General features: G+C 41.6%; 1 protein-coding gene across 2 annotated transcripts in view; it reads right to left on the bottom strand.

The window, feature by feature from the left end:
* Window positions 1-22,583, bottom strand: part of gramd4a (GRAM domain containing 4a) — a 47,926-nt gene that overhangs the window by 20,963 nt on the left and 4,380 nt on the right. For both annotated transcript variants that reach the window (XM_078281382.1, XM_078281381.1), the window contains exons 2-3: window positions 17,537-17,750; window positions 11,368-11,488 (exon numbers count right to left, since the gene is read on the bottom strand). In XM_078281382.1, coding sequence (XP_078137508.1) covers window positions 11,368-11,488; window positions 17,537-17,750 — 335 coding nt within the window. The remainder of the gene's footprint in view (window positions 1-11,367; window positions 11,489-17,536; window positions 17,751-22,583) is intronic.

Here is a 22,583-nt window from a genome sequence, read left to right as displayed (position 1 = left end):
AATGTGCATGTTTGTGTGTAGCCTTTATGTGTGTACCCCTCTGCCCAGTGTGAAGTAGGGCAGCAGCTAGGACACTGTATTGATCAGCAAGTCATTGTTCCTCTGCAGTGACCTTCAAACAGGATAGCCACACACACACACACACACACACACACACACACACACACACACACACACACACACCTCAAATGTTATGGAAATAGTAGCCATAAAACCGATAAACCCAATGACAGTAGGACCCGTCTATTACAGTGCTTCCGTGTGATAATTTGTTAGGCTTCTGAGTTGTGTAAGAAACAGACAGAAAAAGCTAGAGATATCAACAAGCCAAGGGTAAAACGTAGGCAAAAAGAAAAGCACAGAGAGGACACAAGGGCAAAGAAATACAGAGACGTTTAGAGGTAGGAGGCAAAGGGAATACGAATAAAAGCAAGAGAGAACTAAAGCAAGACAGAGAAAGGACGCAATAAAAGCCGAGCACATTAGGCCTGCTCATATAATTACATGACGTGATTTCCACTGGCACTACCCTCTGCCATTTTGTCACCAGTAGGAGGGTCAGTTCAGCTCAGCTCTGTCACCCACGGTACATATTCTAGTTGATATATCCCTCTGTTTTTTACGTCCATTACTACAATAATCAAACTATCACAGGGTTATCATTCAATGAAACTGTGTTCTCAGAGTGCTTGTTGTAAATCTTGGTGTGCAGTAGGCGAGGACTGAGAAACACAAACATTCAAGTCTATGAGCTTAAAAAAGTGCAGGTCAAATTGACCACCCATGGCTGACATGTAATTACAACATACAAGTACAGTAAGACCATCAACAAAACATGACAGCCATTGATGGTAGGCCTGCACGATATTGGAAAAAACTTACATTGCGATATTTTTTTCCCTGCGATATATATTGCGAAATGAAAAAAAGACTAATTTTTACAAGAGGACATAAATAGCCCTATCTAGAAATACTAAATCATTCTCAACTACTGGGGTGATTTTGTAGGGGAGTGCATCTATGCCTTGTTTCTTTAGGCTAACTATGTTAGCTTTAGCCTGGCTGGTAGCAGCTTTCTGCGGTGAAAAATGGCCGGGATATGTCGTGATTACGTTGCATTAATCAGGTGATTTAGTTTGCGAACATAACACACTGACTACTGGAGCTTCACTACCCATGGAAAAGCATGTGCATCACTGTGTCAGCGGCAGCTGCCGCTAACGGTACTTTTCTACACACGGGAGAGCCTCACTTCCCATAATAAACCCGAAATTACCCTTTAAGAGTACACTTCACTTGGTCAAGGAAAAATGAGGTAATAGAGAGATGAGAGGAGGATGAATAGATGAGAGGAAGGGAATGAATGTGGACCTGGAGAAGAGAGAGAAAGGAAGAGGAAAAGAGAAGAAAACTGAAGGAAACAACTGTTGTACAGCAGAAGGCCATCACGACCTCCGAGGCTGATGTGCATGTGTGTGTTAGCCTCCTTCTGTGATCTTGCGTCCGGAAACATGGTTACAAATTAACCAATTAAGTGCCCTAAGAATAGCGTGCACGCGCGCACACACACACCATCTGGAATGGAAACTCGTGCCTCCTATGAAGGCAGGAGACAATATACTTAAGCAGTGTGTTTGTTTTAGCATATAGCGTGGGCCCAGGCTTTATTTTAAGCAGCAGAGAGGGAAAGATGTCAGCGAGCGAGAGAGCGAGAATACTCCTACACTCAGTTTACTCTGTGTGAAAGAGATCCAAAAATTTCCAAAAATCCAAAAAATTTCTTGGGTTAAATGCTAATGCACCGTTAAAGACACAGGCCAACACAAACTTCAAGGTCTGGAATGAGACTCAGTTACATTTGCTTCCATTTCCTGTCATGCCATTATAGTCCCTTTCCTTTGGGAAAGCATGCTGTAAGTAGGGCTGGGAGGTTACCGCATTACCGCGGTCACGTGACGCCTACCGCGGATCTGAGCTCGTCACCGTCATCACCGCAAAAAAACATTGGCCTGCATGTGTGCATGTTGTGTCTAATGACATGGATTCATTGATTCTAATGACATGGATTGTGTATGATTGACTGTGTATGATTCAAGGTTTTCTAAAACAAAACTTATCATCAAAAGATGGAGCAAATCCGACCTTTCACAAGTTGGGGAGCCCAATGTTCCATGACACATAACATTCCATTTGTGTTGACCATTAGGCCTATATGCGAGAGTACCTGTGTAACGTCTTGAATCGGAGAAATGTGTTCTCAGCTGAGGTAGACACATTAACGTTACAGCTGCAGTGTTTACCATTGCACATTAGCCTAGCAGCTAACGGAGTTTCCTTCCGTTTATAGCTTTATCCGGATAAAACGGCACGGTTGAATTTCAGCCTGCATGCACGTTTGGTAGCCTAAAACAGAGCGGCTCATATTGGTAGAGAGAGCAACAAGTTAGCGGACTGCTGAGTCGCCCTCTCTGCTCTCTGTCTGCTCAGCTGCTAGACGGGCTGCACTCGGGCTGCAACACGTTGTAAGGTTTAAGCCCATGTTTTTTCGGGGGTAACTCCATTCACTTTACCGGCAGTATTGACCATAGATAAAGCCACCGTGTCTTGAGAAGCTCTAGCTTGTTGTTTTATTTTTCACTTTGTACTCACTTTACATCATCTTTGCTATCTCTTTTTCCTCTCTCTTTTCCTCACAGCGGTACTCATACGCTGCTCTCCGTTACCCTTACGCTACTCTCGTAAGGGGGTTGCGGCATACCGCTCCACCGCGGGAATTTCTTGCTTTTCAACCGCAGTAATAAAAAATCGAATGCATTCGTTCTAACTCCCGACTTTTAGACTTTTTTTGAAGCTGGATATATCATTTGTTGCGTGTAAATATGAATGTGGATAACGTTCGTGACAGTGACATGCTTGCTACAGTTGCATTTCTAGAGATGAATCGGCGAAAACATTTATTTCTCTGATTCACGGCTTTGTTCTAACGCCACTGGGCGCTCTCTCTCCCCCTCTCTCTCCACTATAACACTACCGTGCTTTATTCTAACGCCGCTGGGCACTCCCTCTCTTCAGTCTCTCTCCATTTCTCTCCACCATATAACGCTATGTGCTTTCGGGAGGTTGTTGAGGCTCCGCTCCGTCTAAAACTCTGTCATTTCCTAAAGCTGTTTGTAACGCAGAAATAAAATGGATTAATGATCATTTTATTCATATAGTTTATATCTGACTGTATAAGCTGACTTCTCTATTGGCCGTTGAAACAGGTGAAGCCTCTTACGTTCTAAAACCAGCCTCTGCGCTGTCGATATCTTCTGTAACAGACGCCATGGTGGAATCTACACATCTCAATTCTCCAGCGGCAGCCACCTGTTGTAAACAAATTCAACCCAAGCGCTCTTTGGTGACGTGGTTGATTCGGTTACTGTTGATCTGTCCTACAATTTGATTGGTCCGAACAGATCTTGTTTGAGCATAACGGATCAAGTCCAGACCGAACTTCCCGACCTCGAATGTTGTGGGCGGGGCTAAGTTCTGCTGGCGCTAGAGCAACTTAAAATTAACAAGCAAGATGTGCTGGCTGTTGACAACAGTGACCTTTCAATTAGGAAATTGTTTTCCATGTGTACTAAGAGTGATTGAGGGCTGCAGATCATTATTTTTCTATTAGTCTATCCATCCATGCATATAATCCAGCATTACTGTTTGCAAATTGCATTAATATATACCTCACTGTTAACTTTTTACTCACCTACTGCCAATGCAAACCCAACATTTCCTACTGCTGCTGCTTTACAAATGGCAAAACATGGCAAACAAACTGTGCTGTTGTGTGGAAAATACTCGCAGCGTGTACAGCATGCAATCAGATTACACTTGCTTATGGCATGATGGCCAAGTATTGGCCAACTCCCCACGAGTGTCACCAAATCAACCACGGCACAAATCTTACCTTTCAATGTGCAAACTATGGCGAGTCTTCTCACAGTATGTTATGTTGTTTCCCTATATTACCTTTACTCCAGAAAATCCATTACACAACACATAAACCCAACAAGGAATCTTTTGTTTCACCACTAATCTCATTAGCTTTAACTAACGACAAACTGCATTTAACCATACACGTCTTTATTCATCGGTTCTCAACACTTAACTGAGAATATAATACACACTCATATAGCCTAGGCCTTTTTATATAGCAGGCTATACTGCACGAGGAATCACACACTACGCTTTCCATTGTTTACTGTACGATGACCACATAAAGCACAGGAGAGTAGAGTGCACAGAAAGATAGTAGAAATAGAATACACAGCAACTGGAGTGCAGGGCAGAGATCTCAGGACTCCATTAGGTGCAAATGGATTGTCACGCGTCAGTGTTCCCCGCAGTACGATTACACCAGCCAGAGGTAGGACGAGAGGTTGAGGCATGATAGAAATGGATAACAAGAGTATAAGAGGGGAAGGGAGAAGCATCAGACTGCTACAAGAAAACAGAGGGAATAAAAACACAAAGCACTTGAGGTAAAAACAACATGACCCAGAGGTACTACTACCCTTTTCCAATCAACAACAAGGCAACATGTATGAAGGTTCCTCCCCTTCGGAGTCCCCTAACAAGTGGCTGCCATCTTAGAAGAGCAATGATGATATTTCTGTTCTTAGTTCTTTAAGCTCATGGCACCGTCACAGATGTTTTACCTGCTTGAGTGTTTATGTGCAAGCAGATGTGTTTGTCAGAGCTCAGAAGAATCTCTGAACATCGCACCGTTAGAGAAAGCATAAAGGGAAAGGGAAATCAAAAGCACGATGGGAGAAGAGAAGGGGATACATGAGCAAAAAGAAGAGCAGGGAGTGGCGGGCACAATCTGAAAGAGCAGCTCAGCGGGATGGAGCGAAAAATGAACGAGAGCTCTAGAGGAGGGGGGGGGAGAGAGAGAGAGAGAAACAAAAGGAGAAAAAAGGAAAGGTCAAACAGGAAGGAAGAAAGGTCCATGAAGGGTGAGCTCATTTAGCTAGCATCCTGACAGTGTGACAATGAATCCAGCCCTTATAGCTCAGGCACAGGCATTATGGGAGAGGACATAGCCTGAGGTATTCTCTTTCAAACTCTCTCTCTCCGTCTGTCTGTCTCTCACTCTCTCTAATAGACACACACAGTCGAAAGGGAAGGGGGAAAAAACTTCACAGTTCAATCCACACCACGGGACTGTCAATGTGCTGCACGGTACAGGACAACCAGTACCCCTGATCAGATACCAGGTTAGACAAGCTTGTAAATGTGTGTGAGTTGAGTTGGTGAACTCAACCAGACATTATAAAGTTTCACATCAGGCTGCCTCCCCTCTTTCTCCCTCCCATCATCCATTCACTCCTGCACTAGGTAGGGCTGCACAATTAATCGAATTTGAATCACGATCACGATTTTGGCTTCCCACGATCAAATTCACGTGATTGAGAGATATTTAAAATGCTTCATTCCGTTCATAGAACGCTCTAGGGCTGAACGATTAATTGCATTTGCGATAATATCGCGATATGTTAAGACGCGATTTCCTAATCGCAAAAGCTGCGATTTGGTCACGTGACTCACAAGAGCAAATCAGTCTGCACCCGCAGAGAAAGCATCAACTTAGCACGCTAACGCCACGCCGTACCTTGAGCAGATTTCTGTCATTCAAACAACTCTGAGTTGTAGTTTAAAACTTTTACAGCCATTTTAATAAAATGAAGGGTTTTATTCGGGCTCGAGTCCATAGTTGCAGTTAATGCATACAGGCACGCAGACCTGAAGGCTCGGTTAGCAACGATTAGCTCTGATTAGCGGTTAGCTCCAGTTAGCTAGCTCCGTTATAAAGATATGGAGTGGAGGAGACTGCCACGGGGAGGGGTAATAACCAGACTCTGATAAATGACGTTCGGGGAGCTTTCACAGCAGCGTGGCCGCGTTGTTTCAACGGTTTTATTAGTACAGTTAATCCCACGGCAAGACCAGCAGCAGCATGCTACTGCTAACGTAACGATAGCCTCTCTGTCTATGAGTGGAAGTGCAATGTTGATGCTGTCATGCACGTGGCACGCAACTTCATGAGGGGAGGGAGGGGCTGGAGGCAGCTCCTCTGTGTGCGCTGTAAAAAAAAATACACCGTTGTATATACTGTATATACTATATTTTTACTTATTTAACTGTCTAGTAAAGTTCAAAGACAGTGTTTAAAAAGTGCAATCCACATGTTTACATATGTTTATTACAGTAAATGATAAGTAAATGTAAATACTAATAAGTGTGGTAAAGCCACATATTTGTTTTTATATTTCTGCAATCGGCCCTTTAGTTTGTGTGATTTGTTTCTGACTTTCATATGAATGTTTACACCAGGTGGTCAGTGCTCAATATACTACTGGGACTGAAGTAGTTCAATAAAAGATGTCATTCATATAAATTCATGCATTACCTAATTTCATCATCACATCCAGGCCTGGCCTCCAGGAAAGAACAGTTTGTTTAATCCATCTAATCTTGTGTTGTTCATACTATACAATGATTTATTGCTTGTCTTTGTTGAATAATACAGAAGACAAAGAGCTTAAAAAATAATTGCATATTGAATCGCAATATTTTTGAAAAAAATCGCAATTAGATTATTTTCAAAAATCGTTCAGCCCTAGAACGCTCTGTATCAAAGTTTTTTTTTCAAAGCTCCTTAAACCACTCTCTGATCACGTGCCTCCATGAGCCAATCAGAGTGGTTCCCTGCACCGCGCAGCTTAGTTTAGATGTAGACAGTCACAGAGGACAGAGTAACGTAAGGAAAATTCCACAACAGATAGCAGTCGGTCATAAGTCGTCACGAGGTGTACCAGTTTACCAGTAAACGCAACATTTTGTCCCGTCTGTGTTGTTTTTCAGACAACAGCAGTGACCAGTGCTAGTTTGAGTCTTTTAGCTCATAGCTTTAGCGGCAGACAGTTGTACGTCCCGCTGTTGGAATCCTCTACAGTGAAATACAGTCACACTACACCGTTTAGCTGTCAGCATTTTAGCCATGTTTAATCCAATTACTACTGTAGCTAACGGTAGGCTAACATTACCTGCTGCGTAACGTGTTATTAGTGTTTACTAGCGGGACATGCAGCGATGTTTCTGTTGCCTCTAACGTCTGTTTTGGAGCATCAGAGCGTCTCTCTCTTTCTTATGGGCGAACCAAATTCTCTGGGCGGGCAAAGCAGAGAAAGGGGAGGTAACCTTGCTCCTTATGATGTCATAAGGAGGAGATTCCAGATCCAGAGCCCATCTGAGCTTTCATTTTCTCAAAGGCAGAGCAGGATACCCAGGGCTCGGTTTACATCTATTGCCATTTCTAGCCACTGGGGGACTATAGGCAGGCTGGGGGAACTCATATTAATGTTAAAAAACCTCATAAAGTGAGCGCAGACATTTAAGTGGCACCGTAATCCGTGTTGCTATTTCGTCCGGTAGATACCGGCGCCGTTAACGTGAACAGAAAATTGCGTTGCCTGTATCTTTTCACGGCAAACGCACGTGTTTGGAAAGCGGTCGCACAACAGCTGAAATGGCATACTCCTTCATAGTATGCTTCAACAAAGGAGGAATGTAGCACAATATGGATGTGAAAGCAGTTATAATTAGCCTATGTGACGATAACATTTGTTTTGGTTAAAATCAACAAATAATCGTGATAATTAATCGTGATCAATATATAATCGTGCAGCCCTAGCACTAGGCTTATTTTTTTATATTTTATATTCGTTTAACTGCAAAGATTTTTTTTTGTTATTATCTCACCCTAAAACTACACTGGAACAGTTACAGAAGCAGATCATTTAAGGTCCATGGGAGTTTCACTAGGGGACAGTGCACCGAAGAGGGAGTCATGATTCTGTTGATGAGGTTGATGCCGGGGAACCGCAGTGTCGGGAAAAACGCCGCTCTAGTGACAAACTTTACACAGATTTAAGTCAGTATAGTCAAGGTCATAAACACATTTTTGGGTGGAGGGGGACTTTAAATCCCTGTAGACATTCTGCTTTAGGTTGCAACGTTATGCATGGTGTAATCAACAAATGAATGAATGAATGAATGAACAGAAAGGTTTGTAGGGTAATTGGGACTGCATTGCTGCTTCATGGATGCATCACCCTACAGTGTGTCTCTGGTGTAGCACGGTAAATTACCATTTTTTTTACATTACATTAACTCAGCAGCTGCTTGCTTCCATTATGCTTCCAGTGTAATTTCAGGGTTGTATACAGTTGCATACAAACATACAGTTAGCAAAACAGGATGTTACTGTTGCTAATGCCCCTGAAATAGTTATCTTAAGTCCATTCAACTTCCTGTGCTGATTTGGTCTCATCATCATTTGAAGTTGACTTGCTTCTGTGCAACTGGAGAAAGGTAACTTAGCAATCCTATATTTTAAAAAGGTAAGACAGGATAAAACTCCCATATTTGGCAATATCATTGAAATTAACAATAGCAAACATTATAGCAAGCAACGGAACCCAATACTGCTTACAATTGGTTGTTATTATAGCTTTGAAGTTAAGTTGACTAACACTGCTTCATGTAATAAGCACAACACTGGTTGAGTCAAGGTGCACACAGCAAAGAAGAAATGCACAAAACCAACCTTGTGCAAGACTGTGAAACCACAAAGCAGACTGATATCACAAGATGCTTATAGTCTAAAGCTAACTCTTACTGGAAGAGACTATTACATTACCATCATCTGCCAGACGCTTATTTCCAAAACTTCCGTCAGAATAAGAGCTAGATGTCATCAAAAAGCTGTAAGTGGATCCTTCTAAAAACCAACAACTAAGAGCGGGCTCATTGTTACAATTAATTGACGAGACATCAGTAAGTGCCAGCATGGCGTGTTGAGGAGACATTTTAATTTCAGCCTCAGCTGAGTTTTACCAGAGCCTCTCATCAAACAGAGGATGCTTCCTGCTACAGTCACCATTTGGTATACAATCAGAAATTGTAGGAAAGGCACTGCAGATATGAATGGTGGAAAGAGGCAGTATCTCCACAACACAAAGTCACCAAAGATACTGTAGACATTGAACTCACACTTTTTCATCAATCTGTTGCTTCCTTGCTCTTGATGCTGCAGACAATCTCACCACCCACATATACTCTATAACCATGAGCTGAATGCCACAAGTACAGTGATTGTCTCTGGGAACTGACAAGAGGGATTCTGGGTAATGTAGGAAATCTCTAACTGAAATGAGAGGTAGACCAAGCAGCTTGTGGAAACCATAACCAGTGAAACACACTATTTGAACACTGAGCAACACAGATTTTTAGAACGATTATAGCCAAAATGATAATCACGATTTTGATATTTGAGATCAAGATTATTTATCATGATTATTCATTGTTTTTAGTGACACAATATATTTTTTGCACTTTGACACATTTAAATCAAGAGAGCACTGCTTTCACTTCCTTGTTGTGCTACATTTCTGCTAATGTACATCTCTGCATCAAAAGAAGAAGGGCTATGGACTACTTGGATATTCATTCATTGGGTAGGTATTTGGTTTTTGATTTTGGGATTTGGATAATCTTATTTTTAAAAGAAACCTTTAAAGGTCATATGACATGCTGCTTTTTGGATGCTTTTATATAGGCCTTAGTGGTCCCCTAATACTGTATCTGAAGTCTCTTTTATATAGGCCTTAGTGGTCCCCTAATACTGTATCTGAAGTCTCTTTTATATAGGCCTTAGTGGTCCCCTAATACTGTATCTGAAGTTTCTTTTATATAGGCCTTAGTGGTCCCCTAATACTGTATCTGAAGTCTCTTTTATATAGGCCTTAGTGGTCCCCTAATACTGTATCTGAAGTCTCTTTTATATAGACCTTAGTGGTCCCCCTAATACTGTATCTGAAGTCTCTTTTATATAGACCGTAGTGGTCCCCTAATACTGTATCTGAAGTCTCTTTTATATAGGCCTTAGTGGTCCCCCTAATACTGTATCTGAAGTTTCTTTTATATAGGCCTTAGTGGTCCCCCTAATACTGTATCTGAAGTCTCTTTTATATAGGCCTTAGTGGTCCCCTAATACTGTATCTGAAGTCTCTTTTATATAGGCCTTAGTGGTCCCCTAATACTGTATCTGAAGTTTCTTTTATATAGGCCTTAGTGGTCCCCCTAATACTGTATCTGAAGTCTCTTTTATATAGGCCTTAGTGGTCCCCTAATACTGTATCTGAAGTCTCTTTTATATAGGCCTTAGTGGTCCCCCTAATACTGTATCTGAAGTCTCTTTTATATAGGCCTTAGTGGTCCCCTAATACTGTATCTGAAGTCTCTTTTATATAGGCCTTAGTGGTCCCCTAATACTGTATCTGAAGTCTCTTTTATATAGACCTTAGTGGTCCCCTAATACTGTATCTGAAGTCTCTTTCCTGAAATTCAGCCTTGGTGCAGAACTACAGCCACTAGAGCCAGTGGTGGAGGGTGGGGGTGTGGACCAAATTCTCTGGGCGGGCAAAGCAGAGAAAGGGGAGGTAACCTTGCTCCTTATGACGTCATAAGGAGCAGATTCCAGATCCAGAGCCCATCTGAGCTTTCATTTTCTCAAAGGCAGAGCAGGATACCCAGGGCTCGGTTTACATCTATCGCCATTTCTAGCCACTGGGGGACCATAGGCAGGCTGGGGGAACTCATATTAATGTTAAAAAAAACTCCATAAAGTGAAATTTTCATGCCATGGGACCTTTAAAATGAATGCCTTTGATTAAACCGTAAGACACATGTTGCAGCGCAGTGTTTCCATTTCAGCAGGGTGATTTACTGCTGCGTTTCTCTCCTGCAGTGATGACTCAATCTGCAGTCTGCTAACTTGTTGCTCTCGCTACCAATATTAGCTGCTCTGTTTCAACAAAATGTTGGGCTGAAAAAACATGCATGCAGGCTAAAATTCACCGTGGTGTTGTGTTGGGATTAGGCTATGATCAGAAAGCCTGCTAGCCGCTAGGCTAATTTATGCAGTGTAACACTGAAACTGAAACACAGATTTTTCTACTAGCATTTTAATAGAAATTTTAAACATCAATATCGCAGTCTATCATGTTCGTGATCTTGATTAATGTTCGATTAATTGTGCTGCCCGACAGAGACTTCAACAGGCACAACATGAACCAATGAAGTGTCAGCAAACACTTGGTACATATACTCAACAAAAGGACAACTAAAATGTGTAAAGACCCAGACGACAATTCTTTAAAAGGTCTTTAAGGTCTCAATGAGTGTTTGCATATTTGGAGTGCAATCTGAGTGAATAGCTCTAAAATAATCTATATATTGTGTGTGTGTATGTATACTCACGTAGGAAATGTTTCTCCAATAAGGCAATTTCCAGGTGACCTTTGACTTCATTGAGTCGGTCCGACTCCGACCTCTGGAAGTCCTGGATGGCCGCAGCCATGGTAGGAGACCCCGAACCTGCCTGCGCGCGCACACACACGCACACACACACACACACACACACGGGACCATGCACACACCCATTGCATTCACAAACAAAGAAAACAAAAGAAAGAGGGGTTTGGTTTTAGAATGACATGACAACAAAATACATACAAGAACGCAAGCAGGGATTTCCCATATGATGTAACACATATCTACACAGATTAGCATGGCACCATGACTCACGCTAACGTTTCCTCTCCCGGTTAAAGTCCAGCTGGAGCGAGATAGGATGAGGAGAATCCCCCTCTTCTGACTACAGCAACACTGAATACTGACACACCCTTATGACTAAGGGATTTAACCCTGACACACACACACACACACACACACACAACTAGCAACACAACATGTGTGTAGGTGGACTGAGAGAATGACGATGATTGAGAGGTGACAACTGTGTGAGAGAGGGGAGGAACGAGGGACAGAGTGTGAGGAAAAAAGGGATGAGGAGGTGATGGAGGGAGAGGAAAGGAAAAAGCGAGAGGAGGGGAGAGATGGCTGTGCTAGCTGCTGATGAGCACTGCAGGTTGAGAATCGCTGCTCGTCTACAGCAAGGGTCCTTTAAAATTCTCCTGCCACACACACACACACGCTGCAGCAGCTTCTCCCCGACAGCAACCAGCAAGGTTTGTGTGTGCCTGCATAGACACACCGCAATGTCTTTAGCTGATGTGCTCTCTGCAAAGAGAGAGCGAGAGAGCAATAGAGAGAGAGGGAGGGAGGGAGGGAGGGAGGGAGAGAGAGAGAGAGATAGCGCAAAAATGACCTGAAAACGTGCTTTTGGAAGAGAGCCAAAGCCTAACAAGATAAGGGGGTGGGGAGACATTGAGACAGAGATGGAGCGAGCGTCCCTGAATAAAGAAGCACTTCAAAGAAAACAAATGGAAGCCTCTTCTAGAAGTGTGTCATTGCAAAGAAAAAGGATGTTGACTGAAGGAGAGAAACAGAAAGAGGAGAGTGTGAGAATGAAATGGAGACCGGAGGATAAAGGAGAGGCAGAAAGAATAGACGTGGAGGACATGCAGAAGATGAAAGGAGCAGACTGTGGGAGGGGAAAGAAGTTCTGCTGCATTACGCGGGCTCAGCTACAATGCTCTTTGGTTTGGATTTAGTCAGCTTTGTTTTTTAAAAATGCTAAGTTAAATCGCTAATGGTTTGGTCCGAGGACGGTACAGAACGTAAGCACACCTTCATGTCATTGAATGCGGTCGTCAACTCTCAGTCAGTACCACCTGGTTGTCAAAAGTAGGTCAAGCCCTGACGTCACTCTAGGCGATTATCGGCTGATTAATTATTATGTTCCCCCTCTCCCTCTGTCATGTCTGAAGCTGATGTGAGCGTAGGAATCTCACTGTGTCCACTGTTTTAAACAATGTGTTACTGAATGCTGTTGAAGCCTTAATGTCGTCAAATTCATAGCTACTGTACTTTGCTACTTCTAAATTCTAAATGTAAGACTAATCTTCTGGTGTAAGATATAGGTGAACAGATGTTGCCAACACACATTTTTTTGCAAATAAAGCCACAATCAACAACTCTGGTTTTCTTTCGGTCATTTCTACTAGATGAACTGCAATCAATCACCAACACCAAAAGAAACGAACCAAATGATACATGTTTGTGTGTAACTGCCAACAGACCATGGCATTTTGCTAGAGTACATTTGACTTTGACAAAATTCTACATTAACACGTAGAGCAATGTCATGATTGTTGTATTTGATTTGTCTCATTGCCATGTGTCAAAACATGGCTATAGTCAGCACTGCTCGGCTGCGGTTTGTTGCTTCACGTTGCTTGCACGGCTACATTAACTGAATGTGGATATTGTTGATGTATTACTGTACTAATGTTATGCTGCTTCCTGTTGCTCTGCATGGATCCTGCACGGTCTTGAGTATGCTTATTTTGTTGCTATTACGGCGTCTTGTTGTCGTCTGTCTGTAAATGTTTAACCTGTACTAATGTCTTGCTTTTTTCTTGTTGCTGTGGTCTCAAAAACATCTCACAGGAGGACTACAGTTACAAATTAGCCAGCTGGCTAACACAGGCACATTTACAGTAATGTTGATTAACATGCGTTGTCCTTATAAATAAATAAAATGTATATGACAAAGTACTGAAAAGGTATTCTAAAATGTTTGTATGCACTCAATCTTGCTTTTTATGTTTATGAAGTCATTTCAAAACTTTCAAACAAGCCCCAACTATTCCAACACTGAAAACACTTCCAGAGGCATCCTGATACTCATTTATAAACAATTTTTGTCACTTCTAAAGTCCAGAACATCTTTAATCTGAACCTCATGGTAGAATGTCATCAATCTCTCAGATTTCAAGTGTCTCCATGATTTAGACTTTTGTTGTCTCTGACCGGATAAGTTTGGGATGTGCCGTGTCACGTCCATATTTAAACTCATAATACAGCATTTACAGCTGTCCACTGACTTGCCTAGAGTTGTGGCTCAACTAGACAAGACACAGTTTCCACACCTCTCTTCTTCAGATCAGCAATTTCCTGCTGTAGTTCTAATACAAAGCTTTTATCGTGTCTCTTTTCTCCTCGGTCATGTGTTGTACTTCTCATTTGATCCTTCTTCCTCCCTCTGCGCTCAGCCTCTAGAAGGACACTGTCACTGTCAATGGGTTGTACTGCTGCCTCAGTGCAGAACTGACACAGAAATGTCTGGTCCATCCAAAGAACAGCTCCAGGGATCTCACATACTTTTTAAATACTCTTTCTTCTATGTTGTGAAAAGGCGTGTGCTTTTTAAGACTGCAACTTTCTCATGAGGCTCAATGCGTCTCAACGTAGGAAGGGCTTGTACATAAGGCCTTATTCTGCTCATAAACACACATATCACAAGAGACCTTCTCCATGTTTGGCACATTGTTGGTGCAGCAGGCTGGTGGTAGTTTTTTTTTTAATCAGCCATGTTCAATAACTAACCATTAACAGAATTAGTATGTCACAGAAAATGGTGTTGGACACCGAGAGACCGCAAAAGTGTACTAGTGCACATTTTATAACAATTTGTGGATGTAAAGATATCCAGACAATAGGGCATGGTAACTGCTTCAGAGAATCAGCCGAGGCCACAAACTTTAAAAAAAGTCAGTGGAATTTGTGACTTTAATCTGTGAATATCAGGCGTTTATGGCACATCATGCTACATTACTATGCTGTCAACATTAACAGGTTCATTGAGTAAATAACATGAAATGTGCTAGCAAAACGAATTATACATCCTCTGCTGGTGGTAGAAAATGTTGACAGTGTAAGGGATATAGTGGTTATCCTCTACAGACATTGTTATCTGAACTGTCTGTTCTACTTTCACTTTTTTTTTTCTGAGAAACCATACACCCTCCTCCCTACCCAACCTGATTTCCTGTGAACCCTGTAATTTTCTGAAATTTTTGTTGTTGTTTTTTTTTTAAATGGTGCACACTGTCTGAGAAGTACTCCAGCTTGTTGACCGGGAGTGCAATTTAGCAAAATTTGCACACTCAAATATTGTCACTTTAAATACAAATGAAACACTTTGACAAAACACAAAACATTTCAGCTCAGTATGCTCAGACCAGACGTGCATGTCCTCCCACAGAACAAAGATCCAAACTACCAAAGTGATTTAGGTAGCAGTCTTCTTAGTAAAGACAAACACAATCCTCCACAGCAGCATTGTAAGGGTGCAATCCACAGCACCACTTATCATGGGGTGGATACAGGTCAAAACCATAAAAAACAACTTGCGGTTACTTATTTCAGTGGAGAGATTACAATTTAGAACGGCAGACTGTATTCTGCCATTATAGAGTTGATCTTTGGCCCTCAAAATAATACTGAAAGATAAGAGATTTGGTTTTAAATCCTGAGGATATGACCACAGGCTCAAGCATTCATGACCCACTACTGAGAGTACTGACTTCTGCATGCAGCTGCACATTTAAGAGGTGTTCAGCACTAATGGTTAGGAAGTGGCTTCTAATCATAATTTCAAATAGGCTACATGACATTGGAGCTTTGATAGACTTTTAATCAAAAAAAGAAATGCAACTAATCAAAATGATATTTGTTTAGTGTTGTAACATTCTAGTAATTGATATTGGGGATTATTCCTATGTTATTATCAAGCTGCTTGACCTGCATCATATCAACTTACCTGGCTGGTTTAAAAATGTACTTTAGATGTACTAGAGATAATGAAAAAGATGACACAAAGTATGACAAATGCAGTGAGGAAGCCACCTGCACTAGCAGAACAAGGAAGACGAGGCCAGTGAGGTTGCATGCAGTCGTCTGTGCAATGACTGAACACCATCTGCCCAGTGACATTCTGCCTATTTAGTATGGATGACACAGGCTGGTTTGTCATAAAGTCTCAGTGCATGTAGCCCAAGGGCACACTCTGTCTTCGTTTTAACATATGAGGTAATAAAGGTGAGGTTTCGAGGCAGGTCATGTGATCTGGTCCTGGAGTTTGTCTGGTGGGCTCCAATTGGCCAGTGGGGACCTATGAAGGGCACTACGCAGAGAGGATGAGCTTCCCACCAAGCAGGGGCAGCTTTTAGACATTTAATGCAACAGCATGTTTTGTGTGGGAGAGACTGCATGCCTTGTGTAAGTGTGTGTGCGTGCACACGTGTCCTAGCAGGGAAGGGGGCTAGCTTGATCTATTTTGGGGCTACTGAGTGTGACATCAGTGCAGTGATGTGGCCGATGCCCTCCCAGTGGGCTGGTACTGAAGCAGGCAAACACCCGTTCACGTACAGACAAACAACAGCAGCTCACAGACACACTATCTTCCAGTCAAGGAAGGCACATGTGCATCCATACAAATACACGTTGCACATGCCCACAGGGGCCATAGTCAGTTAGATCACTGATTAAAAATATTGCTCCGATGGTTATGGTCTTATGAGGTGTTTTCTCACTAAGTACCACTCATTTACCACCAGGCCTTGTGCAGCTTTCAATGGGATGCAGGAAAACCCACAATAAAAAAATCCTATGCAACAGTAATTCCAGCTGTCTATTTCAGGAGAAACAACGAGAGAAAGTAAAAGAACGACAGAGATCCCTGGGGCCTTCATTCAGGAAATGATACAATCAAGCAACTAATCCAGTGTTTTTAATCTTAAATCTTCCTATCAGTGCATGTGAATGATGATGACGACGGTACTGCCAATTTAGTCATCCACAAGTACGATAGAGAGATCTGCAGATTTCATGAAATATGAACAATATCTAGCGTGGGAGGTAGAAATATCAGAAAACATGATCTGGATTTATTTTTTTTTGGTCAAGGCTGGTAAGTTTGTCCTTTCTCGCCATTTCCTCTTCATCCCGTCCATCTCCTCCCCTCTAGACATCTCGGAGACCAACCTTCTGAGGCTCAATTCCTGTCCTCTTTTCTCCTTTTTCACCTTCCCTGCTTTAATCTTTTCTCGCCTTTCATTTTTCGTTCCCTTCCTGTGATCCAATATCTCTTCATCTCACCATTGCTTTCACTATTTCTGTTCTTGTCTGCTGTTGATTGCCATCTCTATTCCATGTCCCCCATAGGAAAATCTGTATCGCAGTCATCTCTTCCATTTTTCTTCATCATGACAACCCCACCCTCCATCATTCTCCTTTTCTCTACGGAGTAACCAAAAACAAGACAAAAGTTGAATTAAACAAGGACTAAGCAAAACAACATAGTGTTGTTTTTAGTCCTTCACATGTATTAAGATCGCTAAGGATGCTAAAACAACAACAAAACAGCGGCTACGGAATTTCTCCCTCCCTATGTTTTTTTTTGTGTTATTCTTACGGAATAATTCATGAGTACATTAAAAAATAATATATAATAAAACGCTGCTATGTGTGTTCATCCAAGCCAGTCAAGGCTAAAAAGACATAAGCAAGATAACCATTCACTCAGTATGATGCGTGAAGAGAGAGAGATACAAAAAGGCAGAGAGAAAGAATGAGAAAAAGGCGAAAGGATATCAACCGAGGTAACGCAGTGAGCACTCACAGGGTCTCGCAGGAGCTCCTCTGTGTCACGCAGAGCTGTTCTGGGCTTCAGCTGCATGTCGTCGCTACATTCGTTGTCGGAGGCAGGCGGCGACTCTGCCAGATCCGGAAAGTCGTCTCTCGTCCTGGGGCCTCGGAAGCGGATTTTGTCCAGGCGCTTTAGCATGGTCAACACCGCGCACCTGGGCTTTACCTTAACATGGCTGACGGCAACCCTGTAGGGACACAAAACACAGGGGCTACTGTTGGTATGGCTGTGTAATAAACGGCTTCCTTTGAAAATGATTTTCTAATATATAGAAATGTAGTAATGAATATAGTAATGAAGTGGTTATCCTTCCCTTTGCTATAAACTGGACTTGCACATTTGATGAAGGTGAAAAAATACGGAAATGAACATCAAGCATTGTAATTTCACCCAAAAAGGTTATATTCCATGGTTTATATATTATAGGGACTATGCATGAATACATATTTCTCTTCATTTATAAATTCATTTATGAACAGCAAAATATTTTTTTAAATGTTGCGTTATACTACTCAATAACAGAGAGTCTAATGGATTTTTGGAGATGTGTTGTGTTAAAAGTATTGTCAATACCAATCACAGATATAGAGCATATGGAAATCCATGTTTTACAGCTGGGGTCTCTGTGTCATTAAAATCATGTTTAGAAAAAAGTCTGGAAATATCAAGCTGATAAAACTTAGACATGAGGTGCTTTGAGCTAAATACTAACACTAGCATGCTCACAGTGTCAAGCTAAACAAAACGGTGACTTTTACTGTGATGACACCAATTATTTTATCAAAGTAGATGCTACTAGGTGCTATCTCTTTGGGGTTTTATTTTTGGAATGCATCTCAAAGCTTACACTATCGGTAAACTTCACATTTACCCTAATCTGAAAATGTCGGACATCTACACCTATTTTAATTCCCCAGGGTAACGTATGACATATCACATGCCGAACTCTAACCTTTGATGCTATTGAAGCTCTAACCTTGTTAGTGATTGTGTTTTGCTCTCCCCTTTGGCCTATACAGAAAGATGGACCCAGTAACCCTGTTAGAGCTGTGAAAACCACATCCTTTCACTCCTCTGGCAAATAGTTGACAGCAGCAGATCTGCTGACCTCATTTATTAATTTCATTTCCATGGCGGGGAGCAGTGGCAGTGGATGTGAGTGGTTGTCAAAGGCTTAATGCTCGTGTTTTGGTATCAAGGACTGAGATGTAATGATGACAGATAGAACGGGGAGGGGGCTGTTTGTGTCAGCTTACAGAGTCACAGGAGACAAGCTACTGTTTCCTCTGCATTCAGGAGCAGTAGCCTGATACTGCCGTAAAATTAATCCCACTGATACAAGCAAAATACAGACAGCATTTACGACCTCATTAATGCTCACCAAAAGAAAGGCCAATATAAGTCAACTACAGTTCAGATTTGATATAGCATGCCACTTTGAAACCACAACAGGTGCTAAACGGTTACTGGCAATGCCTCTGCAAGCAAACAGTGATCCCCTTACTGCAGTTCACAAACCTCATTTTGGCCTATGACTGCACCCAAAGTGTTGGCTTTCTAGCCACCACCTCCATTAAGTCCTTTCCTTGAATGAGAAAAGTTGACTGAATGAAATAGTGAGATTCCCCCTGTAGTACTACTCTACGAGGTCATGTATTCTCATAGGAGTAGATACGACTGAATGCAGCATGTCAACAACGTGTCACAACAATCTGTCCTCCTTTCCAGCAGCTAAGCACGAAGCCACAGAATGTGAAGTCAACATGAATGAGTTGATTTTTGACTGCAGTGGTTTGTCATTTGGGAAGGGATTACGTTTTACTCTTCTTGATGTAATCCTCAAAGATATTTAATCTGCTTGACTGGAAGCACATTGACAGGAAGACTAGCTGTCAGACTACGAAGATGGTTGTCTGACTGATAAACTGCTGGACTGTTTTGCAACTTTTTTTTTCTCCAGTGACTACACATTAACCTTGTATTAAGGCTGAATGAATGAAAATTAAGAAAGTAATTAACCCAATTACTTTCATATAATGTAAATATAGGCAAAGGGTACATCCCAAATCCCTTATTAGATCAATCCTCACGAGATTGAGACATTTTTCTGGTCCGCCACCATAAAGGACTGCTCCAATGCTCTTATTCTGCCCCTCAACTTCCTGGTGACTATGTTTTACTACAGTTGGTAACTTCTCTATGCCTGTACAAGTAGGGCTTTTTTGACCGCACACATTAGATTGAGCCACATACATCACAATGGGAAAGTCCAAAGAGCTCAGTACAGACATCAGAAAGCTCCATCTTAATGATGACCTTGGGATGTCCGGCTACTAAATTATTTTCTCACATTATTCTGCTGACATCCTGGATTATTAGATGACGCATTTACAAGCAGAATATCGATACATTTTATGGGGAAAACACACAAAGACTAAGTGGAAATCACAGAGGTGACTGGTGAGTGGAAACTGGCAGCTTGATAAACACTTCCCTCATCTTCTGTCCAGACGCCTGTCACAATGAAATCTGTTCTCACAGTCACCACCTGAGCCAGCCTACTCGGTGCTGCAGCTCAGTAAGCCACTGGTCAGCTCAAACTACCCACACTTAGCTACCACAAAACCAAGCCATAACAATAGTGACTAATGAAAGCAGTTAGCAATTCAAAAACGCCCATGGTATTGATGTTTTATTCAGATTTCAATTGAAAACGCAATGAACAAATCACACTCCATTCAGTCTGTAAGGAAATGCTAATATGTATGAAACAGCCATAATCTATATAAACTATAAGCTCTTATTTGACAAGACGTTACTCGTTTCCATGCAAATCCTCGTGTCCTTTAACTGCAGTGTTCTTCAGGCTACCTTTTCTTTATTTATTTTCTTTTATCTTCCTTTATTTCTTTCTCTAGTCCACAGGCAGTTTCAACCACAACGTCATCTTAAATAGGAGGATGAAAAGAAAAGACAGGAAGAGGAGGTGGAGGAGGTGGAGGAGGAGGAGGAAGAGGCTTTAGCTCAAGGTCTGATCACTATGTGAATGTTACTGTGGGAATACACACAAACAGGCCTCGTGATACATTTGCTCAGTTATGTACAAACACAAGGACACCTCCATCCACCTTTACCTAATCATAAGTCATTGCTAACACACCAGCCTGGGGAGCGGCTGGTGCAGTCACACAACACAACAACAGATAGGCTAAGATATGCACACACACATGCACATAAAACAAAATGACAATGTAGCAACACACACACACACACACACACACGCATTGTGTTTGATTATTACTGCATACATTACAGTGTTTCCCACAGAATTAGAGTCCATCTGTGGTGGCGGGGTTAAGGGGTGAATGAGCGGTTTGAGGGGGCTGAGTGAATCAATGCGCTGTGCGCAGCTCTACAATGAAATAAGATTTTACCCATTATAAAATAGTAAAAAATAAAATAAAATAGCAAATCAATATGTGGCGTTCAACGTTTATATTGTAGCGGCTGCCACAGATAAATCAATGTATGAGAAACACTGCATTAGTTAAGGGTGAGTAGCTTAACAAGCCTGGTGTGTGTTTGCTGAAACAGTAAGCCTATACTGTAGGCTTGTAAGCCTACAGTATAGGCTTAGAGTGTGCTTGAGAGAGAAGAGAGTGTGTGTGTGTGTACACTTATGTCTGAGTAATCTTCTCCTCATAACCCATAGTAGCTTGAGGTTACTCTTGGTCACACAGGTCACACTCAATGCAACAGCCAATCACGGTCATTCATGGATATCAGGCTGTACTGTAAGTCTAATGTGTAGTCTAATGCCTGTTGCCCTACGGATCAGTGTTTCTCAATTTTATATCAGTAGACAATCATGTAATAAGAATTGTAATTTCCCCATTGGGTATCAATAAAGAGCATAAATTAAATAAAAAATTAAATTAATATAATCTTCAAATACTGCAACTGTAGTGTCTATTAGAGCTGAAATTAATCGACAGCAGTTCAATCAACTATTCTGATAATCAGTTTTGTCATAGAAGTCATTTAGTCTATTATGTTTTATACGTATATCACTGTAAATTGACTATATTTTGGTTGATATGCCCTATTTTTCACAATTAAAACTCATTAAAGAAACATTCATGGTTGGTCAATCAAGATACAATATGTAAAGTCATTTTGTTTAAATAAATTTTTGTTGCAAGAGTCTGCGCAGTAGTTATTGGGCGGTGGAGCTGCAGTATTGAAGTCTGCCGTATCAGTCTTGAAGCACGTTCTTGAAGCACTGACTCCAGCTGCAGTCCACTCTTTGTGAATCTCCCCCACATTTTTGAATGGGTTTTGTTTCACAATCCTCTCCAGGGTGCGGTTATCCCTATTGCTTGTACACTTTCTTCTACCACATCTTTTCCTTCCCGTCGCCTCTCTATTAATGTGCTTGGCCACAGAGCTCTGAACAGCCAGCCTCTTTAGCAATGACCTTTTGTGTCTTGCCCTCCTTGTGCAAGGTGTCAATGGTCGTCTTTTGGACAGCTGTCAAGTCGCCAGTCAGTCTTCCCCATGATTGTGTAGCCTACAGAACTAGACTGAGAGACCATTTAAAGGCCTTTGCATGTGTTTTGAGTTAATTAGCTGATTAGAGTGTGGCACCAGGTGTCTTCAATATTGAACCTTGTCACAATATTCTAATTTTCTGAGATACTGAATTTGGGGTTTTCATTAGTTGTCAGTTCTAATCATCAAAATTAAAAGAAATAAACACTTGAAATATATGAGTCTGTGTGGAATGAATGTATACATTATACAAGTTTCACTTTTTGAACGGAATTACTGAAATAAATCAACTTTTGTGTATGTGTATGTATGTATGTGTATATATATGTGTGTGTGTGTGTGTGTGTGTGTGTGTGTGTGTGTGAAAGAGAGAGAGAAAGTGAGTGTGTACATGCAATTGTTCATGTTTCCCTTAATGCTGTCAATGTTCTCATTGTTACTGTGTTATGCTGTTCTGCTTTGGCAACAC

This window comes from Sander vitreus, chromosome 23 (assembly GCF_031162955.1).
Source record: "Sander vitreus isolate 19-12246 chromosome 23, sanVit1, whole genome shotgun sequence".
NCBI classification, from domain to species: Eukaryota; Metazoa; Chordata; class Actinopteri; order Perciformes; family Percidae; genus Sander; species Sander vitreus.
This window is presented reverse-complemented; position numbering and strand designations above follow the sequence as displayed.